Source organism: Sipha flava, unplaced genomic scaffold (assembly GCF_003268045.1).
Source record: "Sipha flava isolate LNK unplaced genomic scaffold, YSA_version1 107_pilon_pilon, whole genome shotgun sequence".
Lineage (NCBI taxonomy): Eukaryota > Metazoa > Arthropoda > Insecta > Hemiptera > Aphididae > Sipha > Sipha flava.
This window is the reverse complement of record NW_020271724.1, coordinates 1,402,950-1,416,109: the sequence shown is the minus strand read 5'-3', so window position 1 is coordinate 1,416,109 and position 13,160 is coordinate 1,402,950. Positions and strand designations below refer to the sequence as shown.

The following is a 13,160-nucleotide window of genomic DNA, read 5'->3' as shown; positions in this document are numbered from 1 at the left end:
TTAATATAAACTAATGCATGAATGTACGTTTACATTGATTAAATATACATTATAGTATATTTAATCAATACATTTAAAACATTACATAACATATTACATTGATATTCATTGATATACTTATGATGTTATCAGTTATTATACACATACAGAGCCGACACTAGAAATATTGGCGCCTCGGGCGAAACCATGTTTTGTTACGATCTCGGTACAACCGACCTGACATATTAAAACCGGGGTGTGGTTTGTGAGGGTTGGGAGCGTTGAAAAAAAATAACTTATCGCTATGATACAGTGAAACCTCCCTGTTGTGGACAAACACCGGTACAAAACGATGTTTTTCGTTTTATAAATTTAACCTTAGTATTCGATCGGAATGAAGTGTCCGCATACTGCTGAGGAAGCGTTGGAAAATAATGAAAGCAAAATCGCCGACGTTCGCGTAACAATTAATCCTTAACACCTTTGCGGAGTTGATTATGTTTATTATTCATTGCATTATTTTGATGTGGTTAGTCGAACGTATGGCTTATATTTTTAGGATTTCAATATCGATTTTGAATTCGAAGCTAAGGGATGGCTGCATTTGGTCTTCAAATTTTTTTTTAATTTTTTTCCATCAAATTTTTTCCGAGAGTCATATCAACGTAAACTATTTTACGCAATAATATATTTTGATTACAAATTTGTGACAGATGTTACTTTAAAAATATTTTTTTCGATGTTTCCGGTAATTTTTTTAGGTATGTATGAAAAACCAAAAATAACTTCAGGCGTGTTACATTAAATGTAATCTCTCAAGCGTTTATATTTCTTTTGATAATGCAAACATAGATTTGTGTTTCATGTGAAAATATTATGGAACATGTTAGTTCAAACCTAAATATTTTACTCAATGTTGTACATTCGCTATATCTGACCTAGTTCCTTTTCCGATTATTTTTTTACAAATAACGTTTTAAAGTTTGAAATACGCCATAAATGATTATGTTCTTGTATATTTACGGCTGAAGACATATTTGATAAATTATATTTTTCTCCGACCTCTTCGTTCACAATTGTTTTCAAATACGATAAATCATAATTTGGTACCAAGTTTACAGAAAAAAATATACAACTAACATAAAAAAAGACTCACCATGGGAATCTTGACTGTTACTTTTAACATTTGTTATAATACAATTTTTATAAACGAATTAATATATTATTCGTCCCACTACTATTAATTATTATTCTCAATTGCAAGGACACAAGGTCGTTGATTTTAAACAATTATTTTGTGTATCGTTTTTTACGTTTATTATAACTTTTGGGCTAACACATTTTTATCATCTGTTTTTGCGTAATCGTGTAAATCATATGCCCGGGGCTTAGATGTAAAACAGCTATTTAATTACACTTGTATTTAGAACATTTTTCAATACATTTTTATTACCATTAGATTATATTTTATACACACTATTCGGAGATGTTATAATTTTAATAATCTTCAACGTGTGCCACATGGGTAAAATACGATTACGAATGGCACGATTGCGAAACTTTTTATCTACCATTTTTCGTACGGCGTAGTCGGATTTGGAGTTGAGCCGGATTCCCACGGCTGGCGTACTTGCCAAATATTCGTCACTTGCGGAGTCTTGCCATGTCGTGGGATCGGTATACTTGTATAATTATTTGTCACTTGTGAGTTTCTCGAACATTGTCAGTAAATGTGACACGAGTCAAAGGAACAGCAAGCAAACTTATACTAGTGATCCTACGGTCACTTTGGTCAAAGAAAACGGTAGCTTACGAACGAAAATGATTAATTACATATTGTACAATATCAATTTATTTTATTATATTTATATTAATATTCGTATCATTACGTTCATACGATATAAATAATATAATATTTTTCAATTTATTTTACTGCTAAATATCTATTTATATAATCATATAAACATCATATTTTTTACCTAATAGGAAGTGGTTGATTTGGGAAGGGACTGAGTACCTCATCTTATTATTAGATATTTTAGTTATTTGTTATCGTAACTCACCGATAGTTAATTAATGTTTTTAAATTAATGAATTTAATATTATTTGTTCAAATTTTATTTTATTTTCAAATAATCAAATCTTATAAGATTAACAACGATAGTTTTCTACTATTACGCCAGGCGATAAGATAAATACGATCTAGAATGAATACTAACATGTTCAACTATAATATTTTTTCTAAACTCATATTAATTTGATGGAAAACCAACTCAATTCGTATAAACAAGAAGTATTATTCAAAACTATTATTTTGTAATTTATTTTTTATTTCATTTAAGTTCTATACAGTATTTTCTGAATTAAACATTATTATATAATTTTATTAATATTTGTTCCAAGAAACATTTTTTAGCTAAACACATATTTTGTATCATTTTATTTGAATTTCTAACGTTATCATAGTGTAACAGTATTATAAATATTGAGTAGATTTTAATAATAAAAAAGAATTAATTAAATCCTAAAATGAAATAAAATGCAGAAATTTAACATATTTAGAAAAATATAAACTTGGCAACGTAGTATACAAAAATATTCGAATTTGTTCGTTTTTCCTCGTCTAAAAAAAAAAAATTCTTTGATAAGCACATTCGTTCGCAATCGTGTTATAAAAAAGGTAAAACGTTCGCAATCGTTTGCTACCCGTTTCACATTTAGTTTTACTCATGACCATATTGTATCTTGAAGATGTAAATTATCCGTCGATTATATTTTTAGTATTATCAAAACTATGGGTGGGCACCGAAAGTAATCTAACACTATGCACATGAAACTCGAACTGAAATGAAACATTTCACATTTTATTTCGGTAATACAAAGTGATGATCCGTATGTGCGATCGGCAGGGAAATAAACGCTTTAAAAGTTATATAAATCCGTCCCCTCGTTCTTGTACAAAAACACAAATTCGCCGCTGACGATGTCTGTATAATAATAATAATAACATTATAACAACTGCACTGCAGGACCGCCGCCACACTGTCCGAATCGATAACGGTTTGCTGTGTTCAAAAAACGTTCCAGGGCTGAGAGACGGTCAGGGTAAAATATTGGTTCACGTTTGGTCAAAGAAGTACCGCTGTCGAATAGATAATGCAAAACTTTTTATTAAAATTTCTACGGTCACGCGTATAACACCCCACAGGTACAATGTGTTATATACGTATTATAATATTTACGTGCATCCGGTCGGACGTGGGCGAGAGATAATAAGTGTGAAACGGTTTTTTCCCCGGACATCCAGGGCTTTGAGTATAGTAATAAGAATACGCTTTGCTCTACAATCTTTAGTCGACTGAACACAATTAAAACTTTTTTAAGAGATCAACATGACCTTGTAATTTTCAATGGTTTAGGGATTTGCTCGTTAATTTTTTTTTTTTTTATTTTTTTTCTTCTCCTTCAGCTTCGACAATGCAAAACATGAAACCTCTTTTGTTTTAATTTTTCTTTTTCTTCCACTCGTCAAATAAATTACTTCAATACTAGGTAGAACATTTTCTCTTTCATTAAACCTTTTATATGCGTTCCTTTCCTCATATAGATGGATACACGAGAACTTGGAAGAAGGTCGGCACTGTCAGCCCTTCGGGCTCGGGTGCGCAAACGGTCAAGTTGGACTCGGTTGTGTGGGCCGGAGGGAAAATGGTACCGGGCGTGGGTCTGGGAAGGCGAGCCGTGTACAGGGTTGTCACCGCCATCGGGCCACCGTTCGTCATGCACGCACCCCTACAACAGGACCGTCAATGCCTGCGTGGGATACAATGTTATCAGATGACTACGACCAATAAGGATAACATAACGATGATTTTTAAGGACGTCAAATTGAACATCAATCAAAAGTAAGTAAACCACCGCTGCTACCACATAGATCTGAAATAATTACAATGATAAGTACATTTCGCCACTACGTATAGGTCACTGCCGGACACGTACTGTTGTTTTGGGTTGTCCATAGACCTACTGGAAAAAATGTCCAAAGACTTGGAATTTGACTTTCATCTGTATCTGGTGGCTGACGGCACGTTTGGATCTCGGAAGCTCCAATGGAACGGAGTGATCGGGGATCTGGTGTCCGGTTCCGCGCACATGGCTTTCTGTCCGTTGAGCGTCACGTCCACGAGGTGAGTACATTTGCTGGCCAGTAGTCGATCTACGTTCAAATCGATAGAATTTTCTCTGAAACGCGTTTTTCACATCATTTTTCCCCCTATATCCCCAGATCCAAATGGGTGGACTTCTCGACTCCGTATTTCTACAGCGGTGTATCAATGATGGTCGCACCGAAAAGAAAGACCAACGTGCCTCTTCTCGCATTCTTATTGCCCCTCAGCCCCAGCCTTTGGATCGCCATATTCGTGTCGCTCCACGTCACTACCGTGGCTGTTGCGCTCTACGAGTGGTTCAGCCCGTTTGGGTTGAATCCCTCCGGCCGCCAGAGATCGAAGAATTTTGGGTAAGTATATTGTTTGATTGTCAAACGTTTGCACGTTTCCATGTTACATAATATATTTCATTGTTAACGCTATAATAACCCGCTATAACGAATCGTTTCACGTACCGTATCGCAGAATGCCTTCCGCGTTGTGGGCCATGTGGGGTCTACTCTGTGGCGCGTTGGTTAACTTCAAAGCACCAAAATCGTGGCCGAACAAATTTCTGATCAACGTTTGGGGTGGGTTCTGCGTGATTTTTGTGGCGAGCTACACTGCCAACATAGCGGCTCTGATTGCATCGCTGCTGTTTCAAAACGCTCAAGTGGATTACAATGACCGAAATGTCAGTATTCGATCGGACGACGCACTGCAGAATACATACACGGCCATAATTTATATTAATCCAATGGTCATTGGTTTTCAGATGTTCTCGATGAAAGTAGGATCGGCAAAATCGTCGTCTGCCGAAGTTTATTTGAAAGACGAAAATCCTGCTCTGTGGCAACACGTTCAGAAATATTCTGTTCCGGACACAGCGTCTGGCATGCGGATGTTGAGGTATACAATTTACCAAAAAACAATAGACCCTTCCACATTATATTTTTAATAATAGGTACGATGTGGTAGAATGATTAACTGGTTAAACCAGCCATCTGATCTTATAGCTTTCAGATGGATTTCCATCGGAGTATTTAGCGAAGCACCATGTCATGTATCCATATTAATTAAAACAAATAACGTCTTTTAAACTTTGAGATAAAATATTTTTCTAAAAAAAGATATATCATAAAAAAAAATTGTTTTTTCAGTTTCAAAAGCATAATAAAAGCGTAGAGAAAAAGTGTCTCATCAGTTTAATTTTCTACCTAATTTTATCCGTCGTAAGTTGATAATATTTTGGTATATAATGTTTTGGTCAACATTTTGGCCTGTATACAAATTAGAGGCATATATTTTCACTTGGATTAGAAAATAAATATTAAGTTCCACATGACGTTTCAAGCAGTAACTGATGTTCAATGGTTAAGACTTACTGTGTGCTTAAGATATGGCCTTTTCAAGTCGTGTGTTTATATACGATTTTGATAAATATGCTCTGTGTGGCTTCTCTAATTTGACAAAGACAAATATATAAGAAACCTCACAGACGGTTCTGCTATTTTATAGCATTTAGCTGTATTCCATATGTGAACAACATGTATAACCGTACAGGTTTTGACAGGGTAAAGTCGACATTATATTCGTAGATGTTGTTAAGAGATAATTTTAGGCGGACAAGAAGGAACTAATTTAGTAATTTATCATACATTAAATTTCGTCTTTAAAACATTCGTGTATTGTTTTAAATAATAACAAAAAGGTGTTTTTCTATAAATAATTGTTCAAAAAAAATTAACTAATTTGACTGGGAACGGTAAAAATGACTTCAACATTAAAACAAATCACTCGCAGACAATAATACTTAATCTGAATTTATTTTTCTAAATGTATGTACAATAAATATTTTTATCATTTAGAATGGCTACGTAAACTGAATGTTAATTAGTGTAAATCAATTAAATAACCACTGATTTAAAGTTATTATAATTTTAAGTTCACACTGTGCAATACATTGAATAATGATGAATGAAATATTTCTGATTACATTTAACATATCATATTCGTTTTCAGGAATGGGAGTTTGGACATATTCATCGGTGACAAGCCTATTTTAGACTATTACAGTGGTACCGATCACGACTGTAAACTTCAACCACACGGCGATCCGCTTTACGAGGATGTTTATGCGGTGGGCATGACGAAAAATTTTATTCTTAAGGTGCGTGTTCGTGTATTATGATATGATATTGTACTGACTGAACTAGCCACACATTTTATCTAATTTGTAAATTCGATTATGTTGTATTGCCACAGGAAAAAGTGTCTGGAGCCGTTTCGAAGTACGTGAACAACGGTTTTATGGATATCTTACAAAACAAATGGTTCAGCGATCTGCCTTGCGTCAATCGCGAACTGGAAACATCGGACCTCGGACAACCGACACCGCTAGGGGTCGACGCGTTCTTAGGCGTTTTCCTTATGCTGGGCTGCGGCATCGTAGTGGGCGCAGTCATCCTTTGCTTAGAACACGCATTCTATCATTACGCGTTGCCCAAACTTCGACAGACGCCTCCAGACTCGATTTGGAGGAATCAAAACATAATGTTCGTCAGTCAAGTACGTCAATATCCAAACCTCATCGTTACAAACATAACAACACATATTATTATTGTTTAATGACGTACGTACGCGTACAGAATGTTGTTAATACGAGGGTTATCGTTTCAGAAACTCTACAAGTTCATCAATAGCGTGGAACTAATATCACCGCAACACACGGCAAAAGAATTGGTGCACACACTCAGACAAGGACAAATCGCATCACTGTTTCAAAAAAGCGTACGGCGCGTAAGCTTGCCTTTTATGCACCCACAGCACGCACAGGTCAGTAATTTATTCACACTCCGTAAAATATCTATTGCTAAAGATAATATTTCCTCGTAAATTTTTTACAGAAAGAATTTGAACGTAGAAAACGAAAAGGTCAATTCTTTGAAGTCATTGAAGAAGTCCGAAGGTGTGTTTATCGATTTTTATTTATTTATTTGGTTTTTTTTTTTTTTTTGTTACATTGTAATTAAGTTTATGTATGTCTCTTGCGTCACGTACTTTCAGAATACAAAGAGAAGAAAGGGACAACAACAAAAAACAAAACGTCAGGTTGACTTTATCCAATTCTCCGACTAGTGGTCAGTCCCCAAAGCGGACTACAGCAAAATTTTTGTCACCGGCCAGGTAAAAAATAAAAACCAACTGTCCGTGGAACGTCATTAAAATAAGGTGCGGCAGTAACGAAGTCCCATAGAAAACGTTTACAGACCTAGAATAGTTGATTCGTGGTTGAATGTTTACGGTCAAAAAAAACTTATTCATTTTAAAATAAACATTTGTATAGTTTGTATAAATATTTAATGAAATTCAAATAATCTGCACATTTAAACCAAGTCGAATAATAATTAGGGCTAAAATATTTTTTTTATAAAAAACCCCCAATATAAACTAAATATTATATTTTCAGTTTTTTTGTGCGATTTTCAGATTCAATATTAATTACTTGATACGTATATACGCTGATTATTAGACCGATAAAAAATAATATTCAAATTATTATTTCAAGTATCTCATTAGGTTAATAACTGTCATGTTAGACATTCATTACCCGCTCAAAACTTTAACCAAACGCGTCAAATAATCGTATAAATAATATACATTTCGACCGTTTTCAAATATGGCAATAATCGTATTCGACCGTTACTGTCGCGTACCGGTATCGTATTCTACTGCCTATGACTGTGATTACTGTTGCGCGCCGGTTATCAGGTTGAGCCTCGGCAGACGGTACAGTAAGCAGCGGTCGAGGAGCTCGGGAAACCTGAGCATCCGCCGGTACAGCACGGACGTGGCGAGCTACTCGGAGACGGTGGGCCGCCGGCTGAGCCAGGGCGCGTCCAACAGCCCACCCGATTTCAACACGCGCAAGCAGCTAATCAGGAGATCGTCGGGCAACCCGAGCCCCGCGGAATCGAGCCGCATGAGCATATTCTCCGCGTCCGAACTGATCGGCGCGAAGCTCAGCAACAACAACCTGTACGTGGAGAACGACTTGCCGCGCAGTCCGAACTTGCTGTCGCCCGGCGTGTTCTTCAGGTACACCACGCTCAGCCGCAACACCCTCGAAACGATCGCCTTACGTTTACGGAGCTCCCCGTTCGATTCATGTTGTTTCACTGTTCCTTGTCACGCCCGACCCCGATCGATTCTGTCCACCGGCAGTTCTCGTGGACTCGATCGTTTTTCTTGTTCGCGTGTATTCTTTTTTCGAGCAAAACCTTTGATTATCTGCTGAGGAGGCGCAGGCTTAGATAAGTTAAGTGATAAGAGGATGGAGGGGATAGAACACGATTGCGTACGTTTGTTGATGGGTAACAAAAAGGGGGTAAGAAAAATAAATAAACACGATTGCGTATGCAATTGTATGCGACGTTGTCAAATTTACTAATTTCACCGTATTATATCTAATAAATACATATACTAACAGTTCTATAATAGTTCATAAAAAAAATCAATAATAAAATAATAAATAAAATAAGGATAACTAAATAAAAGAAAAGTAATTAATAAATAAATAAAATCGACAGTTTTTTTTAATTAAATTATTGTTAATAAATTATTTGAAAATGCTTAAATTTGGATTCCTTGAAATTCCTTGACAACCTACTACTTTCACTGAAACTCGGAAAATACCGTTTAATGTAACGGAAATAATGAAATTTCATTATAACTGATATATTTGATATTATTAACAAAAAACATAGGTAATAAAAGCAATAGAACACAAAGTATTTATTAACATTCTTAGGTTCTCTCGTATAGGCATGTGTTATACACCAATACCGGTATGAAAATTAGCATCAACGTTCAAAACATCGTACGCAATCGTGTAGTTAAAAATCAGTTAAAATCGTACGAAATCATGTAGCTTAAAAAGGTATCGCCGATAACGAACGTACGCAATCGTGTTTTATCCTACGGTGGTCGCCGAAATCGTGTACATTAAATATGATTGAATATGAATTATTTTTGATAATCAGAAAACACTTCCGCCTTTGTGCCCATTTAAATGTTTATTTTTTTTATTTTTGAATTTATTGTAACAATAGTACTGTTATTAAGATCTGAACACAATACTCCTTGGGTGTTTTTTTAGCACACCTTCTTAATAAATTTTCTATTTATGAACTATAAAATGTATAGATAAATGCGGAATAGTGTACTCTTTACTTTCCATTTGTTTATAGTCGCAGTTAAACGGAAAATTATTTTTGAAAAAACCGATAACTGTACCGCAAAATCACAATTTGTACTGTTTCAATCAATGTCGTCGTAGTTCTATATTCATTATATTTAAATATATTAATGTATTGTACTGTACGTTTCAAATAATCAATAAAATTTAAAATAAGAAATAAAATTGTTTCACGTTGCAACGTCCCCGTATAGCCAGGGCCATCATCGAATGACGGACCCATGTCCTATGTACATGGAAGGGTTGCCAATCCATAGCTGATGCACTTGACCGGTTAGGGTATACCCTAATTTGCACTTACATTGTATTACATCATAATATTTGTGTAACTTATTTTAATAGATACAAAGAACAAATTGATTATATAATGTATTATTATGATGACCGAAAAAAGAATATTTTACTGTAATGAATCGGTTTGCATTAAGGAATGATCAAAATTTGCAAAATATTACCAATTAATAATTGTTTTGTGAATACTAAATCGTGTCGTAAACTATTCGTTGACCACTTGTTTGTGATATTAAAATGTATGATCTCTCTTTATTTTTATTTTTAATATTAATTTTATATTTACCACCTATTCGCGAATATTCCTAAATGAATTTATGATAATCTGGTTAATAACTTATTTTCGGTTAAATATTTTGTACGAATCTCTTTATATTGAATAAACACGATATTTTATTAATTTTCAAAAAGAGAACGAACATTTATTTGTGATTACCTCAACGAAACTTCGTTTATAATACAAAATATTATACAATAAACGTTGATCGGATATATTTTAATATTTTATTGACATGAATGGTCATATTTTCTTAATGTGTTTAAAAATATGTATTTATTAAACATAATTATTAACAGTCGCACACTGTTCAGACGATTATTTTTACTTTTCGAATCTTAAAATCATTTTTAGATGATTAAATATTAAAAATAAGTCATGCAACTCATTAAAAAAAAATGTAAACTTGTTATTTTTTTCCCTCAAAAAAACATAATATTAACGATGTAATAATTATATTAAAAATGTGGATACAATATTTATTTTTCTTTTGGACTGTAAACATGATTTCGATCAGAAGAAGTATTCCGATCATAAGAGATTTCTAATAGAAAATGATTTCTAGTTAGTACTTTGATGGAGTTCATTTTATAACTTTTTCCAACAGTTTTTTTTTAATAATTGCGAAAATCTAACAAGAAGTTATGAAAACATCAACGTTTACAACGTATTAGTTTTCGACTTTGTTTTCATCGTAATTTAGAAAATGATGATCGTAGAGATATGAAATTTCCCCTGAATTCTTATATCGTTTGATATAAATGGCATCATTTTTTAACAATTATTTTTGAACTAGATATTTATTGAAAATGTATTAAATGTTCATGTTTTCTTAGCTATCTTTCGAAAATGTCGATAAAATAATTTTGGTTTAACATAAGTTTTTGAAAATTTAATGAAAAATTCCACACATATGTTATATAAATATTTTACTGATTAAAGAAAAAAATGAAACTTCATTTAAAAAAAAAAAATTACAAACTTAGTAAGTTTAAAACAAATGTCTTGAAAGTCGTAAAAAGTATTTACGAGTACTATACTCATATGCATTACAAAATTTAATTTTGGCGAAATCAGATATATTAATGAATTTCTATTTATCGATATAAGTTAAAAAATATTTCATAGTTTCGAATTATTTTAATGAATAATTAGGCTATTTATAAGTACTTGAAATTTTCGATTTTGCCAAATTTTAGATGCCTTTTTTTGCAAAAAGTAGATTATTAAAAGTTTAACCTAAGTTATTAAAATATTTGTTCTTCTTCTATATAAATTGATTCTCCTAAACTCGTTCAATCAGAATGGTTTATTTGAAAATAATAGTACATTGGTTACAAGCTTATAAGTCCAATAGTGCAATAACATCAACTCATCTCTTTTTCACCCTTTTTTTTTAATATTATTAACACTAATATGGTTTTAACGCACTCAATACCTGTTTACTAAATCGAACGAGCGTACCTATTCAATATTTAGTACTTTTTTTTGCTACTCTAATTCATTCAACCGTCTAAAAACCGTTTTCAACAATTTTTGGAACAAAACAAACGCGCCCTATATGATAACGTAAATATTGATGCGCTTCTCAATGAAATTTCGTCACGTATGTATTTGAAATAATACCCAGGTATTAACAAAACCGAAATAGTATCGACGATGGACACACATGATGTTGTATTCAAAAGTAATTCGAATCTTACGTAGATATCATATAATATTAAAACTACGAACGTTTAGCGTTCGTTCATGTTTTTCCGTCCTGACCCGTTAATAACCGTTCGTATCAGATTCGTATTTACATTTTATCAACGTTCTAATTCACATCGTTGTCGTCGTTCACTGTTTTTAGATCGAGTTTCTCGTCGGACACCTCGTCGTCACGACCCGACCTCGGAGGGATAACGTCACGGAAATCGAGCTACTCACAGGGACCTCCAAGGGTGGTGATCAATGGCGAACAGCAGCCATCGGCCAGGCGCAAGTCGGACGACGAGCCTCCGGCCACGTTGTCGCGGATCGTAGAGGTGAAGAGAGCGCGCAGGTCCAGCGACGGACACCGGCCGACCAAGAATCGGAAAACGGTGGAGGTGTTCCGGTGGTTGAGACAAGCGCCTAGGACGGAGCTGGAAGCGATGAGCAAGATGTCCGAGGACGAAATCAAACACTGCATATTGCAAGCACTCAAGGACAAAGACCCGACTTGATTGCAAGTCGACGGCAGTCTTAGTGGCTGCAACAGCGCTAACGACGCGTCGTGAGATGACGTGTATTTACGGCGGCGGTACATGTGGTGCGATCAAGAAGATAAGTCTTTGAAAATCGAAAATCATAATCAAAAAAAAAAAATAATAATAAAGAAACCGCTCATTCTTTTTCATAATTACATAATAATTTTTCTTTTCAATATAACTCTGTCGGTTTCTATCTCTCTGTCTCTTCTTTTTCTCTCTCTCCCTCTCTCTCACTCTCTCTCACCCTCTCCATTTCTCTATTTCTCTCTGTCTCTAATCATTACTATTACTATTGTATTGTATTCATTAAATCGTGGCGATGAAAGACTGTCCGGTGGCGTAGTGTATTCTATATATATATATATATATATATATATAATTATTATTTTATTTTACGGGTGAGATTTGTCTCTACAATTGTATTAGGGTAATCGATGCTCAAATGCGTAGATTAAGTGCTGCCGTTTGTTGTGCGGAAACAGAGGAAAAGAGGCGACATCTCCACGTTATGCAATAATTATAACGTTGTCGTCGTCGTTGTTGTTAATATTATAATATATAGCCGTTTCGGAACCGTTATTATTATTATTATTACTATTATTATATTATAATAAAAAAATATAAGCGTTCACTCAATTATTATTATTGTTTCTAAGATTTATAGACGTATGTATAACTAATTATAAACGATGTTTTAAAAATTATGATTATATAATACATTTACATTATTGAAATACGTTTTTTATGTTGATGTATATGAAATACTTCTATTAATGATATCATTAATTTATAATGTTAGGTATCCGTTTACAAACATTAAATACGATATGTACAATACGTATTATATTATATATTGATAATATTAGACAGACAAGTAGAGTCGTTATAGAATATTATTCTCGTTAATTCTTAAAAAAAAAAAAATCATCTGTTTTCTACGTTTTTCATTATTCATATGCTCGTACTTATTATAT

General features: G+C 33.8%; 1 protein-coding gene across 3 annotated transcripts in view; it reads left to right on the top strand.

Moving 5' to 3' along the window:
• LOC112685494 (glutamate receptor ionotropic, NMDA 1-like) overlaps positions 1-12,394 on the top strand; it is a 208,795-nt gene extending 196,401 nt beyond the window's left edge. For all 3 annotated transcript variants that reach the window (XM_025557424.1, XM_025557419.1, XM_025557414.1), the window contains 12 exons: positions 3,587-3,884; positions 3,960-4,166; positions 4,265-4,498; positions 4,614-4,821; positions 4,903-5,036; positions 6,150-6,297; positions 6,393-6,695; positions 6,807-6,962; positions 7,034-7,095; positions 7,194-7,313; positions 7,899-8,225; positions 11,805-12,394. In XM_025557424.1, the coding sequence (XP_025413209.1) occupies positions 3,587-3,884; positions 3,960-4,166; positions 4,265-4,498; positions 4,614-4,821; positions 4,903-5,036; positions 6,150-6,297; positions 6,393-6,695; positions 6,807-6,962; positions 7,034-7,095; positions 7,194-7,313; positions 7,899-8,225; positions 11,805-12,159 (2,552 nt within the window). In that variant the 3' untranslated portion in view covers positions 12,160-12,394. The remainder of the gene's footprint in view (positions 1-3,586; positions 3,885-3,959; positions 4,167-4,264; positions 4,499-4,613; positions 4,822-4,902; positions 5,037-6,149; positions 6,298-6,392; positions 6,696-6,806; positions 6,963-7,033; positions 7,096-7,193; positions 7,314-7,898; positions 8,226-11,804) is intronic.
• The last annotated feature ends 766 nt before the right edge of the window (positions 12,395-13,160 follow it).